The sequence below is a fragment of the Dipodomys merriami genome, unplaced genomic scaffold (genome assembly GCF_024711535.1).
Source record: "Dipodomys merriami isolate MVZ:Mamm:240054 unplaced genomic scaffold, mDipMer1.0.p SCAF_70, whole genome shotgun sequence".
Classification (NCBI taxonomy): Eukaryota; Metazoa; Chordata; class Mammalia; order Rodentia; family Heteromyidae; genus Dipodomys; species Dipodomys merriami.
Genome location: NW_027206291.1, coordinates 4,760,684 through 4,781,168, shown reverse-complemented (window position 1 = coordinate 4,781,168; position 20,485 = coordinate 4,760,684). Strand labels below are relative to the sequence as shown.

The window sequence follows — 20,485 nt, the reverse complement described above, 5'->3', positions numbered from 1 at the left end:
ACCCAGGGCCTCATGCTTGCAAGGCAAGCGCTCTACCACTGAGCCACCTTCCCAGCCCCTCCTTTGAAACTCTTTGCCTGCTAGTCACAGACCTTGTTCACTTTGCCCCAGCTCCCTCAGGCCTGTCTGCTGTAACAGCTTGGTGGCCTCTGCCAATGGCTCCCTCCCTCCCCTACACACATCTTCACCTGCTTCCAGAACACCTGGCAACCTCCTACTCTTTGTTCTATTTCAGGAACACTTAGCAATCCCAGCACTAGTTGGCGGCACCTGGCAGTTATTAGCCAGTTACCTAGGAAGTGAATGCTGCTGTTCTGTCCCTGTTTTACAAAGCTGAGAAGACGGGAGACCAGAGCGTGGTGCACGGAGGGGGTAAGTCATGAGCCTGAGGCCTCACAGCCAAGGTGGAGCCTAGCCATCTCTCCAGGCTCTGCAGTGAGTTTTTCTCCACCTCTGAACAAGGCCATGCTGAGTTTCAGACATTAGATTCTGCTCTGCTTTGGGTCCCAGCTCTAATCTCAACTTAGTGAGGGTAGCACCGTTTTCTCAAAGCCTTGGTCCTCGCTTGAACACCATGACTGAACTTTGACAGCAACTTTTCCACCTCCACATCCCATGAGAGCTCACATTCACCATGACAAGACCTCCTCTACCTATCTGTCCCCCACCCGTGTGCCTGGGGTCTCTCACTAGTCATGGCTTGTATGACCTGCCCCATATGGCCTCCCTTCTCCTTACCCTCCCACCGGGGCCTCCAGGCAGCCACATATTGGGTGCCACCCAGGCCCAGGGCCTTTGCACCTGACATAACTTATCACAGACACCTACCTTTCAGAGTCAGTGGGATTGTCTGTCTATCTCTAACCTCCCACTGACGCTGATTCCTCCCCTCCCCAACCCTCTGGGCCTACTCCCACTTGTACACATAACACGTCCACTTGGCTGCCTCTGCTCCATCCCCAGGCCTTGTGTATCTTGACACTTTGTTGCCATCTGACTGTGCTCCCTAGCTTGAATTGTCACCCTCTGACATGCTTTTCCACTGATTTGTCATGTATATTGTCTTTGTGTGTATGTGTGGATGCTGCAACTAGGGCTTGAACTCCGAGCCTTTTTTGTTGTTGTTATTGGTCTTGGGGCTTGAACTCTGGGCCTAGCACTGTCCCTCAGCTCTTCAGCTCAAGGCGAGGGCTCTACCACTTGAGCCACAGCACCACTTCTGGTTTTCTGTTGGTTTATTGGAGATCAGTTTCATGGATTTTCTTGCCTGGGCTGGCTTTGAACTGTGATCCTCAGATCTCAGCCTCCTGAGCAGCTAGGATTACAGGCGTGAGCCTGGCGCTCAGCCATGCCTTCTTATACTCCTGCCTTTTTTGTTTGTTTTTGTGCCAGTCCTGGGGCTTGTACTCAGGGCCTAGGTTCCTGAGATTCTTTTTCTCAAGGCTAGCACTCTACCACTTGAGCCACAGCACCACTTCGGCTTTTTCTGAGTTGTTTTGTTGGAGATGAGAAGCTCATGGACTTTCCTACATGGGCAGGCTCTGAACCACAATCCTCAGATCTCAGCCTCCTGAGTAGCTCAGATTGTTAAGTTTGAGTCACCAGTGCCTGTCTTGCTTGGCTGTGTGCTCAGTGCTGTTACTCTACAACTGGAGCCACAGCTCCACTTCCAGCTTTTTGCTAATTAATTGGAAATAAAAATTTCAGTAGTCATAGGCTCATACCTGCAATCCTAGCTACTCAGGAGGCTGAGGATCATGGTTCAAAGCCAGCCTAGGCAGGAAAGTTGATGAGAACTCTCATCTCCAATTAACCACCAGAAAACTGGAAGTGATGATGTGGCTCAAAGTGGTAGAGCATTAGCCTTGAGCAAAAGAGCTCAAGGATAGTGTTCATGACTGTGTGTGTGTGTGTGCCAGTACCAAAGCTTGACCTCAGGGCTTCACATTTGCTCACAGCTGATGCTCAACCACTTGAGCCATACTTCCAGCCCAGTATCTGTGCTGGTTAACTGCACATGAGTCACTTGGCCTTTTCTGCCCTGGATTGCCTTCAAACATGAATCATCAGTTCTACTTCCTGAGCAACTAAGATTACATGTGTGACTCCCAGCTCCAAATGTCTGAAATTTTCGGAACATGTGGCCTCTGAAGGGCCATGAAATATTTGTTGTTTCTTATGTGTGTTTGTGTGTTTTGTGTAATATACCCCAAGCCTGAGTGGCAGTGTTTGTGTGTGTTCTGTGTATGCGTGTATATGTGTGTGTATGAGTGTATATGTATTTGTGTGAATATGTGTGTGTGTTTGCTGGTGTTGGAGCTTGAACTCAGGGCCTGGGTGCTGTCCCTGGGGGTTTTGCTTAAGGATAGTGCTTTATCACTTGAGCCACAGCTCCACTTCTGGTGGTCAGTTAGAGTCCTATGGACTGGCTTCAAATCGCTACCCTCAGGTCTCAGTCTCCTGAGTGAAAAGATCCTTCACGTCCATCCCAGGGGACCACGCAGAGGCAGGCAGGCACAGGAGAAAGATTATAATAAGGTTTATTAGAGGAGCCATATTTCCCCTGGAGAGGGAGCACATGGCAGCCTTCACTATCCAGGTAGCAGGAGGGCCTGGGGGTAGGAAGTGAGGTAGGTGGGAACTCAGGTGGGTCTGGGTAGAGAGAGAGAGGGGCCAGCTGTATCGTGGGATCTCCGTGGCTGGGAGGAGCTCAGGTCTGGGTGGAGCTGAGGACCAAAGGTGGGCATAATGCTTATACTGACTAGCTACAGGTGTGAGGCACTGGTGTGTCTAGCTGTGTCTGTTTTGTTTTTATTTGTTTGTTTGTTTTTACATAGGGCTTCCATAAGTGAAGGATTGATTCTTATTCCCCCAGGTCAAGAAAAACACCAGGTGCACACCAACAGGCTTGACCACATGCCTGGCCGCAGGCAGGTTATTCTGACCTAGGCCTGGCCACCAGTCCCCCTCAACCCAGGCAGAGCTTGGGCCTGGCCAGAGACAGCGCCCTGGGACCCCAAGAGACCATAGCCCATTTTTAAATTTTCTGCTTCATTATTAAGTCCTACATAAGCCCTCCCCCAAATCCTTGCACAACCTCCAAACCCATAAGAAGGTCTGTGCCCCTGGCACAGTCTGGCAGTAAACAGTCCTAGCCCGTTGGTGATCCAGTCTGGCCTATTCCTTTTCTGTTCACTTTCCATTTTGCTAACATATGGTGCCGAAACCCAGGAGAGGAAAAGCTCCAGGAATAACTGGGTCCCCTCCACCGGCCTCCTGGCCACACATCTCATGGAGCCTTTTGTCTTCTCTTTCTGAGCCCTCCCAGCTTACTTTGGAGTAAGCAGCCACCTGAAACCACCTCATGGCCTTTGTCTGAGTGGTCCATGGCTTGTGGATAGCCACCCTGTTTAGCTTGAGGTATTATTCGTTCCTTGGGGAAGCCCAGAAAAGGCCTATCTCTCCCCCATTCTCTTTCCTCCACCCTTTCCCCGGACTCTGATCTCCAGGCCAGAGGCTCCTGCTGCTGGATGATTGACTCCACCCCCCCCCCCATCAGAAGCCTTCAGGATAAGGAAACCAACCACAGTCCATGAAGGAGGCACCCCAACCCAGACCTGGAGATTCTGGGAGTCCCTCCTTTCTGTCTGTGGGGTACACCAGAGACTCTGGAGTCTCTCATGCTTTGCTGACCCCCAACATCCTTTAATTAGAACTTTGGGGATGTCCTCTCCTAATTATTGGGGCCCATTCATTCGCCTTCCCAAAGCCTCAGGGACACCTGAAACAGTGGAACAGGTCACTCCATTATCTTACCAAATTGTCTCCCAGAGACTTCCCATTGGCTTGCCTGAGGTCTAATCTTAAGACTCTTAGGCTGACTGATTTACAGTCAAAGAAAATAGACTTGTGTATGGAAATCTGGACTCACTATCATGTTACACAATGGCCACCATTGGCCTGAATTTGGAACCTTCAGTTTCGCTCTTACTGGTTTAAACAGTTCTCCAACAAAACGTCGAGGGGTCCAAGGTCTCCTAAACCCAAGTCCTCCTCTACGTCCACTCAAGAGGGCTCCTCCGCCCCCCCAGCTTGTCCTGTTCTGCCCACCAAGTCCTTCTCTGCCATAAGCTCCCAGCTATCTCCTCTAGAAAGGGAACTTTCCTTGTCTTGTAGCAATACACATCTCCCCCCTCCTTTTTCTTTTTCATTTTCTTTTTTCTCTTTTTTGCCAGTCATGGGGCCTGAACTCTGGGCCTAGGTGCTGTCCCTCAGCTCTTTAGCTCAAGGCTAGCACTCAGCCACTTGAGCTACAGCGCCACTTCCGGCTTTTTCTGTTTATATGGTGCTGAGGAATTGAACCCAGGGCCTCATGCATATGAGGCAAGCACTCTACCACTGAGCCACCTTCCCAGCCATCCCCTTTCCTTTTTCTCTCTTTCTCCCTCCCTCTCTTTCCCCTTCCCTCTCTGTCCCTGGTGACCCCTCCAGACTGGAGATCATTTACCATTAAATGGCCTTCATTCCTGCTTGACAGCCCTTCCATTTATGTCCTTGGGGGTGAAACGCAGGCTGGGTCCCAGGGACCCCCCTCCAGGTTTCCTCTTAAAGGCTAGTCATCCTGGATCAGAGGTTCTAATAGCCCAAGTCTTTTCTCCATCCTTGCTCTTGTAACTACATTCCTCCTCTCTGCAGCCCATCTGGATTCTTTTTTTTGGTTGGTGGTGGGGGCTTGGACTCTGGGCCTGAGCGCTGTCCCTCAGCTCTTCAGCTCAAGGCTAGTGCTCTACCACTTGAGCCACAGCGCCACTTCCGGTTTTCTGACGGTTAACTGGAGGTAAGAGTCTAAGGGACTTTCCTGCCTGGGCTGGCTTTGAACCGTGATCCTCAGATCTCAGCCTCCTGAGTAGCTAGGATTACAGGCATGAGCCATCAGCACCTGGCCCATCTTGATTCTCTAAGTGAAAACTGTCTGCTCCAAGCAAACTCCTGTCGACTTTGCCTCTGTGCCTTGCTTGAACTCCATCATTGACAGTGGCTGGCCAGCAAACACACTGGGGCCAGCTCCATTCTCTGACTTTTCTATCCTCCCCACCCACAAATCCCATAATGGGAGCAGTTAGACAAATAGCATACCCAAAACAAACCTAACCTTTTTGTCTTTGGGACTTGGACACTAATCCATTCCTTTTCTCTTTGCAGAGTTTACTCACTTCAGAAATCGGGATTCTTAATTTCTTCTTGAAGGTAAAACTCCTCTATGAGGTTGCTTGGCCCCCTTCTTCCTCCCTCCCCAATTCTCTGCAGAACTGGAGATTAAGCCTCACCTAGGCAGAGACTAAGGCCACATGGGGGATTTCATGTGACCGCCACTCCCCCTCCAAGCTTTACCAAAATTGTCTTAAAAGTTTTTCTGTTCTGGTTATTTTGTTTGGTTTTTCTAGCATTGACCATGTGGTTCTATGGCCAACTCTCATTTTTTAAAAACCTAAGCAAGCCTTAAAACTTTTATGCAGGTGTGTGTGTGTGTGTGTGTGTGTGTGTGTGTGTGTGTGTGTGTGTGTGTGTGTGTGTGTGTGTGTGTGTGTGTGTGTGTGTGTGTGTGTGTGTACATGTTCAAAGTAATCTCATTGGAACATATGAAAACTGTCATCATGGTGTAAACATTATTTGCTTTTTGACTGCAATTGTAAGTAATGTGAACCTTGTGTCAAAGGAGTTAGTTAATCCAAAACATAAAGGAAAATGTAAATAAAGAGGAAAGTTAGTAAAGAAATCCTTGGGAAAGGAATTAAGGAAACAAAAAAAATGGTTTACTCTGGATAAGAAAGGATTTGGAAGCCTGAAGCTGGTGGCTCACACCTGTCATCCTAGCTACTCAGGAGGGTGAGATCTGAGGATCATGGTTCAAAAGCCAGCCCCGGCCAGGAAAGTCTATAAACCACTAGAAAACCAGAAGTAGAGCTGTGGTGCAAGTGGTAGAACACTCACCATGCTGACAAAAAAAAAAGAAAGAAAGAAAAGAAAAGAAGGATTTGGAAAGTAAGAATTGTCTTACGTCCCTGAGCATGGATCACTATGGTGATCATCTGACTAACAGTGTGAAAGCTTCTCATTCTCTGCTTATTGACAGCTCAGGTGTCTGCTATATGTGTGTGTGCTCCATACAGCTCTGGACAAACCTCAGAAGGTATGAGTATGTAGCGGATGTTATGAGCATGTTTGTAAGTCATGTTAGTATGGAATTAAGTTGGTTGTGATTTACATTGAAGACTAGTATCTCATTCTTTATGTGCCATCTATGTAAGTAATTGTGTAAAAAAAAAAGTCCAAAGTTTACTTAAGTGTTGTTGTTGTTGTCAGTTGTAGGGCTTGAACTCTGGGCCTAGGCGTTATTCCTCAGCTTTTCAGCTCAAGGCTAGCACTCTACCACTTGAGCCACAGTGCCACTTCCGGTTTTCTGAGTGGTTTTTTGGAGCTGAGTCTCATGGACTTTCTTGCACTGGCTCGCTTTGAACTGTGATCCTCAGATCTCAGCCTCCTGAGTACCTAGGATTACAGGCGTGAGCCACCAGTGCCCAGCTTTCACTTAAGTGTGTATGTCAAGGTCCTTCAAATCAATACCTTTTAACTCAAATGCCATTTTCCCCTGTTTAATATGTAAGCTGCCTTGGAAATAAAGCTAAAAGGACAACTTCTGCATTCTTTATTATAATCACAAAGGCTTAGTGACACCTACAATGTGTTAGCCTCAATTAACATCCTAAAGTGCTATATGCCATAAGGAATAACTATATTTGATCTCTTTGTTGCTTTAATTGGAAATTTAAAGGGTTTTTGTGTCGAAGACTAATATGATCTCTAGATCATGGTTCAAAGTCAGCCTGGGTAGAAAAATCCTTGAGACTCCATCTCCCAATTAACCAGTGAAGAGCCAGGCTGCAAGCACAGCGCAAAATTTTGGAAGTAGGTCCTGAGGCAGAATTCTGGAAGTAGGTGCTGTGGCAGCATTCTGGAATGGTACTGCAGCTCCAAGTAGTAGAGTACTAGCCTTGAGCAGAAGTGCTCAGGGACAGTGCCCAGGCTTTGAGTTCAAACTCTGTGACTGGAAAAAGACATGCCAACTGGGAAAAGCCATCCCAGCAACAAGCACCTAGACCCCCAGGATAAAGACTAGTCCTGGAGTAAGAGGAGATAGTGTCACATCCTAAATGGAGTCACCCTTCCAAAATTAACCAGAGCCAGGAGATCAAAAGAAAATAGTTGGGCTGGGAAGGTGGCTCAGTGGTAGAGTGCTTGCCTTGTATGCATGAGGTCCTGGGTTTGATTCCTCAGTACCACATAAGCAGAAAAAGCCAGAAGTGGCACTGTGGCTCAAGTGGTAGAGCACCAGCCTTGAGCTGAAGAGCTGAGGGACAGTGCCTAGGCCCACAGTTTAGGCCCCATGACTGACAAAAAATAAAAAATAGTTAATAAGCTTGCCCATCTAATGTCCATACTTGCCTACCCTCTAACTAGACAGGAACTTACATTCTTACCTTTATTACTTGCTATTTACAGGAAATGATCAAGGCCTCTCACTGGACCCTTAATCACTCTAAATCAATATGGACTCACGCTCCAAATAGAACTTTTCTAGCTTGTGCTCAGGGTGTATTTTCCTGTCATTCATATCAACCATCCTGCCACCTTGTCAGCCTTTTACCTGATCTCACGTTTTTTCAAAGGTTTCTCTTTAACAGTATAACAGCTCTCACTCAAAACACAACCTGGGAGCAAGTCAAGGCCATCCTATTACTGCAGGCAACCGGAGGACTCGTCTGCACTGCCCTGCCCAGCACAGACCTAGACCCTGAAGACCCCAGCCCCAGTGACTCCTGGACACACCCATGTCAGCAAGAAGTAGCCAAAAAGACAACTTTGGGGGGAGGGGAGACCTTTCTTCAGTCTCCCCTCTGGGCCCAACTTTTTTTTTTTTTCCTGAGGCTTGGGTGCTGTCCTGACAGCACTATTTCTGGTTTTCTAGTGGTTTTAACTGGAGATAAAGAGTCTCATGAACTTTCTGCTTGGGCTGGCTTTGAACTGTGATCCTCAGATTTCAGCCTCTTGAGTAGCCACTGGTTCCAGGCTCCCACTTTTAATGTATCCAAAGATGCTATATGAAAGACTTGCCTCTCTCCCCTCGGCCCAATCTTTTTTTTTTTTTTTTTTTTTTGTCGGTCGTGGGGCTTGAACTCCGGGCCTGGGCGCTGTCCCTCAGCTCTTCAGCTCAAGGCGAGAGCTCTACCACTTGAGCCACAGGGGTACTTCTGGTTTTCTGGTGGTTTATTGGAGATAAGAGTCTCATGGACTTTCCTGCCTGGGCTGGCTTTGCACTGTGATCCTCAGATCTCAGCCTCCTGAGTAGCTAGGATTACAGGCGTGAGCCACCAGCACCCGGCCCAATCTTTTTTATATATCTAAAGATGAAATATGAAGGATTGTTTCCTGACTTACTCCCCCAGGTCAAGCAAGACACCAGGTGCACACCAACAGGCTTGACTACATGCGTGGCCGCAGGCAGGTTATTCTGACCTAGTCCGGGCCACCAGTCCCCCTCACCCCAGGCAGAGCCTAGGCCTGGCCAAGGACAGCACCCTGGGCCCCCAAGAGACCATGTCCCTTTTTTTATTTTTATTTTTTCTTTCTAGCCGGGTGCTGGTGGCTCATGCCTGTAATCCTAGCTACTCAGGAGGATTGTGGTTCAAAGCCAATAAACCACCAGAAAACCAGAAGTGGCGCTGTGGCTCAATTGGTAGAGCATTTGCCTTGAGCTGAAGAGCTGAAGGACAGCGCCCAGGCCCAGAGTTCAAGCCGCACAACCAACAACAAAAAATCTGCTTCCTTGTTCAGCCTTATACAAAGCCCACCCCCAAATCCAGTCTCTTGCACAACCTCCAAGTATGTGGGAAGGTCTGTGCCCCTCACTGGCAATGAGCAGCCCTAGTCTGTTGACAATTGAGTCTAGCCTATTCCTTTTCCATTCTCCTCCAATTTCCTAAGGATAAGCAGCTCAGGCACGAGTCAAACTGAGAATCCTCCTGTCTCAGCCACCTGCATGCTGGGGTCACAGATCTGTACCACCACAACTGGCTCTGGGACATGAAGTTTGACTAGGACTCAGCCTAGTACTACTTGACTTTTTCTTTCTTTCATCCTCTTCTACATCTCAGACAAATCTGTGTCATGTATGTGGGACATGTGTGTGTGTGTGTGTAAATGGGGCTTGAACTCAGGGTCTGGGGACTGTCCTTAGCTCTTTTCACTCAAATTTGGTGCTCAATTATTTGAGCCACACATCCACTTCTGGCTTCTTTTTTTCTTTCTTTTGGTCCTTGGGCCTGGGCACTGTCCCTGAGCTCTTCAGCTTCACTTGAGCCACAGCGCCACTTCTGGCTTTTTCTGCTTCTGTGGTGCTGAGGAATGGAACCCAGGGCCTCATGCATGAAAGGCAAGTACTCTACCACTGAGCCACCTTCCCAGCCCTTCTTTCTTTCTCTTTTTGGTCATGGGGCTTGAACTAGGCCTGGGCGCTAGCGCTCCACCACTTTGAGCCATACCACCACTTCCGGCTTTCTGGTGGTTAACTAGAGATAAGAGTCTCATAGACTTTCCGGCCCTCCGTCTTCCTCTGGAGCAGCTAAGATTACAAGCATGAGCCACCAGCACAGCCCAGGCTGGTCTGGAACCCAGCCCCTCCCGCCTCAGCCTCCCGGGGGCTGGGATTACAGGCAGCCGCCACGACGCGGGGCTGACTTGATTATTAACGTCACAGAGCAGAGAACACAGGCTACCCAGCCTGATCGTGGACGCAGCGCGGAGCCAGCCGGAAAAAAAATAAACACAAAAAACCCATAGGGCTCGATGGCCTGGTCGGGTCCCACGGAGCCCACGGGTAGCACAGATCAGTCACACCGGCCCCACGGATCTCAGGTTTCTGGTCGGCTCTTCCTGTTATTCTAAAAACTGCAGCCGGAGAGGAGAGTGGAACGGAAACTACAACTTCCGAGAGCCCTTGCGGCCAAGGACTGCGATGGCTACCTAGGCGAGGTTTCCCGAAGCCAAGCTCCGCCTTGTTGCCCTTAGCACTGCCTTCCCAAATATTGCTACATTTAGGCATTCTCTGGGACAGCCTTCCGCGGAGCGGAGTAAAAGGAACTAACCCGGCGTTCGGCGCAGACGCAGTGCCTACGGGTCCTGACTGGCGCATGCGTGGTTGCTAAACCTGGCAGCAACATGGACGACGAGGAGGAAACCTATCGGCTGTGGAAGATCCGCAAGACTATCATGCAGGCAAGTAGGGAAATCCGGCCATAGCCCTCGTGGCGCGTCTCCTTCCCCCGGGTGTGGCCGTCACTGCGAGTCCCCCTTCCCCGGGCCGAGCCGTGGTTGTGGGTCCCCCTCTCCCTGGCCTAGCCATATCTGCGAGTCCCCCCTCGGGCTTAGCCGCGGCGGGGTCGCTCCTGCGGGCGCGGTGTGGGTGACACCCGGCCCGGAAACTATCCGCAGCTCGGCCTGGCCTTTTTATGCGTGTGCCAGTCCTGGGGCTTGAGCTCAGGGCCTAGGTGCTATCTTTTATGGGGTGTTTTTGCTTAAGACTGGTGCTCTTCCACTTGAGCCACAACAACTCTTCTGGATTTTTTTTTCTGGTTAATATGGAGTCTGCTTGGGCAGGCTTCAAACCATGATTCTGAGATCTCAGGCTCTTGAGAAGCTAGGATTACAAGCATGCGCCACTGTACCCGATTCCCATTCTTTTTGTCCTGTATGTGCGCGCGCACCAATACCAGGGCTTGAACTCAGGGCCTTATGTTCGCTTACAGCTGGTGTTCTACTTCCAGCTCAATTTTTTTTTTTTTTTTTTTTGTTGCCAGTCCTGGGGTTGAGCTTGGCCTGGGTACTGTCCCTGAGCTGCTTTTGCTCAAGGCTAGTGCTTTATCACTTGAGCCACAGCACCACTTCTGTGGTACTTCTGTGGTACTGAGGAATCAAACCCAGGGTTTCTTTCATGGTAGGCAAGCACTTTCCTACTGAGCCACATGCCCAGCCCTCAGCCCAGTATTTTTGCTTGTTAATTGGAGATAAAGTTTCTTGGCTGCCAGGCGTTGATGGCTTAAGCCTGTAATCCTAGCTACTTGAGAGGATTTAGGATCACAATTCAAAGCCAGTCCAGGCAGAAAAGTATCCCTGAGACTTATCTCCAATTAACCACTCAAAAACCACAGGTGGTGCGTGGCTCAAGTGGTAGAGCATAAGCCTTGAGCACAAAGAGGCTTAGGGGCAGCACTCAAGCCCTGAGTTCAAGCCCCACAACTGGAAAAAATAGTCTCTTGGCCTTTTCTGCCCAGGCTGGCTTCAGACCTGAATTCTTGAATAGGTAGGATTTTTTTTTTTGTCCGGTCGTGGGGCCTGAACTCTGGGCCTGGGCACTGTCCCTCAGCTCTTCAGCTCAAGGCTAGCACTTTACCACTTGAGTCACAGTGCCACCTCCGGCTTTTTTCTTTTTGCTTATGTGGTGCTGAGGAATCGAACCCAGGGCCTCAGGCATGCAAGGCAAGCGCTCTACCACTGAGCCACCTTCCCAGCCCGAGTAGGTAGGATTATAAGTGTGAGACACTAGGCTCAGCATCTTTTCTGAGTAAAGTACACACCAGCCTGATTGTCTCTCTGTACCCTCACACTAGCCAGAAGTTACAGCTCTCTCCATCTCTGTCTTTGGAGTCACTTTGCAGAGCAGCAAAGGGTATAGTCCCAGACAACTGCGGGGATAGGTGATGTTTGTCAAGATTGAGGCCTTTGGGGCTATTAGTCTCACCCTGTGGGTGATGAGATGGTGGCTCAGTCATTTGGCCCATAATCTGTGCTCTGTGACCTCTCCATCTTAACACTCAGCAGCTAGCATCACTCAGGCTGTGCTTCAGCCATATTGACCTTCAGGATTTGTTTACTGCAGTGGTGACTTGCTTGGGCTCCTCCTTCTGCCAAGGTCAGCTGGTTGTTTCTCTCTGCAGCTGTGCCACGATCGAGGCTACCTAGTGACCCAGGATGAACTGGACCAGACACTGGAGGAGTTCAAAGCCCAGTTTGGGGACAAACCAAGCGAAGGGCGGCCACGGCGCACTGACCTTACTGTGCTGGTAGCCCACAATGATGACCCTACTGACCAGATGTTTGTCTTCTTCCCAGGTGAGGCACCTTGGTGGTCCTGGTCGGTGACAGTAATTTTCCCCTGAAGGTGTCATAGTTCTCATGGTCCATCTCCACAGATGAGCATATCACAGGCCCAGACCCCTAGTAACCTACCTGTGATTTCAGGACCTACTTCTTGGCCTGGCGATCTGGCTTTATCCCTTTCCTCTTGCACCTGCCTCCAGAGCCCTGGAAGTTCCTTCCTCCTTGCTTTGCCAGCCTTTGCTCCTTCGGCATTGGCTTCAGATGCTTCTTCCAGGAACAGCACTTAGTCTCGTCAGTTCCTGGCTTGTTACTTACTCAACAGTTCTGCCCTTCTCCCCACTCTATCCCCTTTCCTGTCTCACTGTAATGCCCTAGAAGGTGGGAGGCGTGGCTCAGTGTTTGGAATGAAGGGAATGGGCAGGCAATAACATACTGAATGGCCTCAGGTAACCCTTTGCAAGAGGTCCTCTGTGTCTGAATTGTTTATTGGAAGAGACTGGTGCACAGTTGCTTGTCTCCGTATTGAGTTTGGTCTCGGGACAGTGGGACATCACTGCTGTCTGGTATGCCGTAGTGCAGGGTTGAGGCTCAAATACTAGACTTTTTTCTCAAAGTCCTGAAGGCCAGAAGGCCCAAATCAAGGTATCAATACAGCTGGTTGCTCCAGAGCCTTCTTTGCTAATAAGTGGCTTCTCCCTGTGTCATTTGGACTGTATCTATGTGCCGGACATCAGTGTGCAGTAGGACACTAATCTTCCCTGTACCTTTTTTCTTTTTTTTGTCAGTCCTGGGGCTTGAATTCAGCGTCTGGGCACTGTCCCTGAGCTACTTTTGCTCAAGGCTAGCACTAGCACTTGAGCCACAGTGCCACTTCCGGCTTTTTCTGTGTATGTGATACTGAGGAATTGAACCCAAGGCTTCATGTAAGCACTCTACCACTAAGTCACATTCCCAGCCCTCTTCCATGTATTTTAATTACCTTAAAATTTCCTGTTCAAAGCCTGAGGCTGGTAACATATGCCTGTAATCCTAGCTACTCAGGAGGCTGAGACACGAGGATTGCAGTTCAAAGTCAGCCCGGGATAGAAAAGTTCCTGAGATTTTTTTTTTTCCCTGTGGTGGGGCTTGAACTCTGGGTCTGGGCACTGTCCCTGATCTCTTTAGCTCAAGGCAAGCAGTCTACCACTTGAGCCACAGTGCCACTTCTGGTTTTCTGGTAGGTTAATTGGCGATAAGAGTCTCACGGACTTTCCTGCTCAGGCTGGCTTTGAGTTGCAATCCTCAGATCTCAGCCTCCTGAGTAGCTAGGATTATAGGCGTAAGCCACCGGTGCCCAGCTGAGATTTTTTTGTTGTTGTTGTTGTTGGTCATGGGGCTTGAACCCTGTGCCTGGGTGCTGTCCCCTAGCTCTTCAGTTCAAGGAGAACACACTACCACTAGAGCTACAGCGCACTTCTGGTTTTCTGAGTAGTTTTTTTTTATTGGAGATAAGAGTCTCACAGACTTTCTTGCCTGGGCTGGCTTTGAACTGTGATCCTCAGATCTCAGCCTCCTGAGTAGCTAGGATTACAGGCGTGAGCCAGCGCCCGGCCCAGCTGAGGCTTTTTTATCTCTGGTTTTCCCACAAAAAGATGAAAGTGGAGGTATGGCTCAAGTGGTAGAGTGCTAGGCAGCCTTAAGGGGAAAAACCAAGCAAGGGTGTGAGTTCAAGCCCTAGTACTGGCCTCAAAAAACAAACAAAAAGAAAGTTTTTCTTCTCAAACAATCCCATTGTGATGTGGGATTCAGGGTTTAGTGTGTGAACTTAGAGAGCACAGTCCTGACATAATGCCCCTGCCTGCGTTACTGTGAGCAAGCAGACATGTTCATCATGCACATTAATTCTTTTTTTTTGGTTGGTCATGGGGCTTGAACTCTGGGCTTGGGTGCTGTCCCTGTGCTCTTCAGCTCAAGGCGAGCTTGAGACACAGCTCTACTTCCAGTTTTCTAGTGGTTTATTGGAGATAAGAGTCTCACGGACTTTCTTGCCGGGGCTGGCTTTGAACCATGATCCTCAGATCTCAGCCTCCTGAGTAGCTAGGATTACAGGCATGAGCTACTGGTGCCCGGCAGCACATTAATTTTTATGCTCCTGGGTGTCCTGCCTGTGCCCTATCTGAGGGCAGTGCGAAAACCAGTGGCCCTTTTCACCCTGGTCACTCAGCCAGCTTTCATCTCAATGTGAGCAGCTGGCCATTCTCTCTTAGGTTCTTAGGAGTCAGTGAGACATGACTCAGATGACTCCCAAGTCTCAAACACTTGGGGCCCCAAGATCCAGGACAGGAACCTGAAGACCAGGGGAACTCAGCTCCCTTTGGCTTCCTAGTGCTGAGGCAGCCAATCCCTGACAGCTTTTTTTTTTTTTTTTGGGGGGGGGGCGTCCAGTCGTGGGGCCTGAACTCTGGGCCTGGACACTGTCCCTCAGCTCTTCAGCTCAAGGCTAACGCTCTACCCCTTGAGCCACAGCGCCACTTCCGGCTTTTTTCTTTTTTCTTATGTGGTGCTGAGGAATCGAACCCAGGGCCTCAGGCATGCAAGGCAAGCTCTCTACCACTGAGCCACCTTCCCAGCCCTCCCTGACAGCTTTTTCAGCTCAAGTGTTGCCTTGTGAATGGGGAAACTGACTCCAATGAAGGCTAGCCAGTCCGAAAGCAGGCTAGAACCAACCTGGGGCAGGGGGTGGGGGTGGGAGGGACAGCAACCTCAGGTGCTTGTGTCCCCAGAGGAGCCCAAGGTGGGGATCAAGACCATCAAGGTGTACTGCCAGCGCATGCAGGAGGAGAACATCACACGGGCGCTCATCGTGGTGCAGCAGGGGATGACGCCCTCTGCCAAGCAGGTGGGTGAGGGACAAGTTTGGTGGAGGGCTGGAGGGAGGTGACTGGTATTCACAGGGGCCCAGCTATAGCCTGTGTACCTCGGCCCCTGTGCCTCACTTCCTTTCCCCTTTCCTCATCCCAGGCTTCTCACGAGGCCGTTTCATCTTGGGTATTGCCCTTCCAATTGGAGGGGGGCTGGGGTGGCAGGTGCCCTACCCTTCAGCCCCTGAGTGTTGGTGTGGTAGGGGCACTCAGAGGCTCTCTGTCTGTAGGCCTCTGAGCTGTTGCTCTGCCTGGGTGGGGTGGGACTCTGCAGGGGCCCCGCAGTCCCACGCTGGCTTGGTCAGGAGAAGGACCAAGGCCTGGGATCCCCGGGGAGGCCTCTGCAGTGTGTGACATTGGGATAGAACTTAGCCCAGAAGGCAAGCATTTCTGTCCTTGGCCAGCCTGGACTGTGGTGTTCATGTGGTCACAGGAAGGCACCTCTTTGTTGGGGAGTGGGTCATCATATCTCAGGATGACTTGACCGGCAGAAGGCATCACACGGGTTGCCTGGAATAGTGGTCTGGGCAGTGATGAGGTGGGTGGGAGGAGGAACATAGACAGGAGGGGACTTAACTCAAGCACCATGGCCATGCTCCGTGTGACCAGTTTGTATTTTGCAGTCTCTGGTGGACATGGCTCCTAAGTACATCCTGGAGCAGTTCTTACAGCAGGAGCTGCTCATCAACATCACGGAGCATGAGGTGGGCAGGGCTGGCTGGGGAGGGGTGGGGCGAGGGGACTGGAGCAGGTTCCCACCTGCTGCAGAACAGGAGATGGGTTGGGGGCAGAATCTGTGCTTGGGTTGCAGTATTCATTCCACAGAACCCCTTAGGTGATTTCCTCCCTCTTGCCCCCACCATCTCCCTGGGGTCCCAGTGCAGTCTGTTTCCATCCCCCAGTGATGACTAGGGGATTGCTTTCTCCACAGCTGGTCCCGGAGCACGTGGTCATGACCAAGGAGGAGGTGACAGAACTTCTGGCTCGATAGTATCCTTTATCAGGTCCTCCTGTGTACAGCCCCCTCCCGCTCTGTCCTTGGAGCCCCTTAAATCCCACCCCCACCCAGACTCCTGCCTGGCTTTTCCCTGACTGCCTTCCAGTAAACTTCGAGAAAACCAGCTGCCCAGGATCCAGGCTGGGGACCCTGTGGCCCGCTACTTTGGGATAAAGCGAGGGCAGGTGAGGCCCCGCTGCTCTGCACCTGCCGACAGAGGTCGGGACTTTGTTCCCATACCCTTGAGGCCTGGAAGAGCCTTGGGACCCAACTCTTCACTTACAGCGCAGCAGAAGGCTGCTAGGAGCTGGCGCCTGGGCCATATGCCCCGCCCACTGTTGGCATGACCGCAGGAGGCCCTGCTGCTGCAACTCTGCGCATTCTTCCACAGGTGGTGAAGATCATCCGGCCCAGCGAGACAGCAGGCAGGTACATCACTTACCGCCTGGTGCAGTAGCGGCGCCCCGTCAGGTGAGACGTGGGGAGGTCACAGGCGGGCTGCAGGTGGCCGTCTTCTCCATACTGGCCTCAGGCAGGTTTCAGCTCTGTTCTTAGAAGGGATCCATCTGTCACTCAACCCAGCCAGGATTCTGAGTGGGGCCTGCACACTGCAGCTCCTGCTTATGCCCCGCCCCCCCTTCCAGGAACTCAGGTTCCTGATATGCAGGGTGTCCCTAACTTCACTGGTGTCTTGTCTAGGTTAGAAGTAGGAGCTGAGCTGAGTGCTGGTGATCCACGCCTGTAATCCTAGCTCCTCAGGAGGCTGAGATCTGAGGGTGGCAGTTCAAAGCCAGCCCAGACAGGAAGGTTCATGAGACCTTGTCTTCAATTAATGACCAAAAAAGATGTGAACCAAGTTCAAGCCCCATTATTGCACACAAAAAAAACAAGAGCTGTCATTCACGTGGCAGGGGACTGAACCCCCCCACCTCCATCTGGGCCTGTAGGAAGGAGACTTGAAACCCCACTCCTGGGTGGACACAGAGTTAGGAAAGCAGCATGTGTGCCAATGAGCCTCCCCTGCCCCCGGGCCCTGGCAGGCTGTCCTCTTTGGCTCTGACTAGATGCAGCTGTGCTCCCTATGTCTGGGTGGCCTGGTGGTTGCTGGGTTCCAGCCTCTGAGTTCAGGGGCTGCCCTATGGTTACATGGTCTGGGCACATGTGCCTGCCCTGTGCCCGGCTCATGTGCCTGCCCTGTGCCCGGCTCATGTGTCATTTTACTCCTCCTGCCCAGCCTTCAAAATGGATGGGACAGATGGATGTGAGCTCTGTCTCCTCCAAGATGGAAGCCCCCACCTGCTCTGGAGGGATCTGCTGCACCTCCCTCCCATCGTGGCTACCACCTCCTTTTACGTGTCCTGGGGTGAGGGTGTCTGTGGCCCACTGGGGCCGGAGGCCAGCTGGTCTTCAACAGTAGCCCCAGGACCTTGTACAGGCCAGCGCTGGCTCCACAGGGAAGCTCCATGGCCCGGGTGGCCTTGGAGCTCATGGTGAATCAGCCTCCATGTGTGCCTTCGCCGGGATGTACACCTCACTTGGAGTTCAACCACCAGAGAACGTTTCATGTTTGAAAAATGAAAACTATTTTGTGTAAATAAAAGTTTGAAAAGCCAAGAATACACAAGTTTTTTTTCCTTGCTCTGATCCCAAAGGGTCAGCTGGGTGGGTTCCTAGCTGGCTTCATCTGTCTATGGGGTCTTAGGCTTTCCAGTAAATCCTGTCTCGCCTCACCCCAAGGGGTGCTTGCTTAAGTGATCCTGTCCCTTTTACAAGAGCAGATGGAGGCCCTGTGCCAAGGACTTTTCTAGTTCTCTAGTTGCTTCTGTGGGGAAGGTTGGTCTGTCCAGCTGCTTATTTCTGTTTGCCTGAACAGGGTCTTGAAGTCTGGTTCTCATGTGCCCTCGGCTGCCATTCTACCATTTGATTCATGCCTATAGTCTAGCATTTTGCCAGTTAGAGGTGAAAGCCAGGCACCAGTGGCTCATGCCTATAATCTCAGTTACTCAGGAGGCTGAGCCCTGAGGCTCACAGCTCAAAGCCAGCTCAGACAGGAATGTCCATGGGACTCTTATCTTCAATTAGTGGAGCTGTGGCTCAAGTGGTAGACTGCTAGCCTTGAGCAGAAAAGCTCAGGGACCAGCACCAAAAAAGGATGGAAATGACATCTCAGATTTTTCTGCCCAAGCTGGCTTCAAGATCGCACGCAGCCTTCTAAGTAATTACAGGCGTGAGCCACTGGCGCCTGGTTCAACCTTGTTCTTTTTAATAACCATGTGTGTGGGTGTTTGTGTGTGGGTGAGGGAGAGAGAGATAGACAATGTCATGTAGCCCAGGCAGGACAGAATTCTAGGCTGGTCCTGGTGTGACTGAATTAGGTTCCCTGTGGGTGAACCACACTGTGGACAAAGGGTGCTGTGTGTGTCCAGTCCATGGCTGCTTATCCTGTCCCCACCTGGCTGTTCTTCGTAGTACTGCCCTGAACATCCACGTGCTAGCTGTTTTCTCTTTTTTCCTCTCATTCTGGGGATGGGTCCCAGGCTTCCCTCACATGTAAGCACTAGGTAAGCATTCCGCCACTGAGCTCTTCCTCCAACCTTATTCCTGTTTGACATGGAGCATCTTCGTTCCTTTTGGGTACACACCAGGCGTGGGTGGCATATTTGAGGCATGCCAGGCTCACATGCATGCACTGTTGGCCTACCAGGCCTGTACCGATATCTGCTGAATGTGGTTGGTTACGTCTTAGGAAGGAGGTGTATTGTGACTTCAAGTTGCTTTTCCCAGATTGAGCTGGAGGAAGTGGAGGTGTACTCAAGTAGTAAGAGTATCAATCGAGTGAAAAAGCCAAGTGAGAACGAGGCCCTACGTTCCAACTCAGGTTCCTAGAGGGGAAAGAAAAGACAAGATGTGGCTCAACAGTAGTTTACCTGTCCAGCAAGTGTGAGAGGCCCCAATATCACCAGATCAATAAGATTTTAGAAAGCATATATCTGGTGACATAATATCTATAATATTTTTTAAAAACTATGATTCAATAATAAAGACAGCTAGGCATAGTGATGCATGCCTGTAACCTTAGTTACTCAAGTTGAGGGTAAGAGAATAGAATTCACTGGTGTGGGTTCCATAGCGAGAAAAAATACAAAGACCAGCAATCCAATCAATCAATAGGTAAAGAATGCAGATATGTGGGCTGGGATGTGGCTTAGTGGTAGAGTACTTGCCTAGATGCATGAAGCCCTAGGTTCAATTCCTCAGTATCACATAAAGAGAAAAAAGCCAGAAGTGTGATACATGGCTCAAGTGAGAGAGTACTAGCCTTGAGCAAAGAAGTTCAGCAACAGTGCTCAGGCCCTGAGTTCAAGCCCCAGGACTTGCAAAATAAATAAAATGCAGAGATGGTTGGGCACTGGTGCTCACATCTGTAATCGTAACCTCAGGAGGCTGAGATCTTCAGATTGCAGTTCAAAGTCAGCCCGGGCAGGAAAGACCATGAGGCTCTTTATCTCCCAACTACTAAAAAGCAGGAAGTGGCACTATGGCTCAAAAGGTATAATACTTTAAGTGAGCAAAAACTTAGGGACAGGGCTCAGACCCTGAATTCAAGCCCCATGATTGACACAAAAGCACAAAAAAGCCTGTTTCAAAACCAAAATACGAGCTGAGATGACTCAGAGGTAGAGGTCCTGCATTCATCTCTGTCACAAAAAAAAAAAAAAAAAAAAGTTTCAAAGCCCTGTTTACAAGAAGCACAAGGTTCTAGTGGCTTTCTCGTGACATTTACTGTGTGAGTAATGCTAAGCACTGCACAGTTCCATTTCCTTAATTCTTGTGACCTCTCAAAAAACGTAAATTGAGCTGAGGTTGTGACTCAGTGGTGGCCACACTTAGTCTGCACAAGGTCCTTGGTTTCTATCCCTAGCACAAGTAAAACAAACTGTAGATTGGGGATCAACATATTTGTGTGTGTGTGTGTGGTTTTTTTTTGTGTGTGGGGAGCTTGAACTCAGGGCCTAGTCACTGTCCCTGAGGTCTTTTGCTTGCTCAAGACTAGTACTGCTACCTACGACTTGAGCCACAGTGCTGTTTCCTGCATTTTAGTAGTTAGTTGGCGGTAAGAGCCTCACAGACTTTCCTGCTTGGCTTGGCTTTGAACCACAATCCTTATATCTCGGCCTCCTGGGTAGCTAGGATTACAAGTGTGAGCCACCAATGCCTGGCTCTGTGTGTGTGTGTGTGTGTTTGTGTGGGTGGTTGGGTGTGTGTTGGAACTGGGATTTGAACTCAGGGCTTGGGTACACTGTCACTTGCCTTTTTCACTCAAGGCTTGTATTTTACCACAGCTCCATTAAGCCTGGCTTAACCAATTATGGAT

The 20,485-nt window shown here is 50.3% G+C and overlaps 1 protein-coding gene and 1 long non-coding RNA gene across 2 annotated transcripts; both read left to right on the top strand.

Annotated features, from left to right (window-relative positions):
- The first annotated feature begins 240 nt into the window (after positions 1–240).
- LOC138817763 (uncharacterized) lies at positions 241–8,213 on the top strand. The gene is made up of 4 exons (XR_011368915.1): positions 241–372; positions 5,203–5,247; positions 6,134–6,190; positions 7,561–8,213. It is a non-coding gene; the product is annotated as an uncharacterized lncRNA (long non-coding RNA).
- Positions 8,214–9,859: 1,646 nt separating this feature from the next.
- Polr2e (RNA polymerase II, I and III subunit E) lies at positions 9,860–17,724 on the top strand. Its single transcript, XM_070008414.1, has 8 exons — positions 9,860–10,332; positions 12,051–12,225; positions 14,976–15,091; positions 15,737–15,817; positions 16,045–16,103; positions 16,217–16,295; positions 16,502–16,581; positions 17,345–17,724. The coding sequence occupies exons 1-7, from the start codon at positions 10,276–10,278 to the stop codon at positions 16,565–16,567; spliced, it is 633 nt and encodes a 210-aa protein (XP_069864515.1). The 5' UTR covers positions 9,860–10,275; the 3' UTR covers positions 16,568–16,581; positions 17,345–17,724.
- Positions 17,725–20,485: the final 2,761 nt, after the last annotated feature.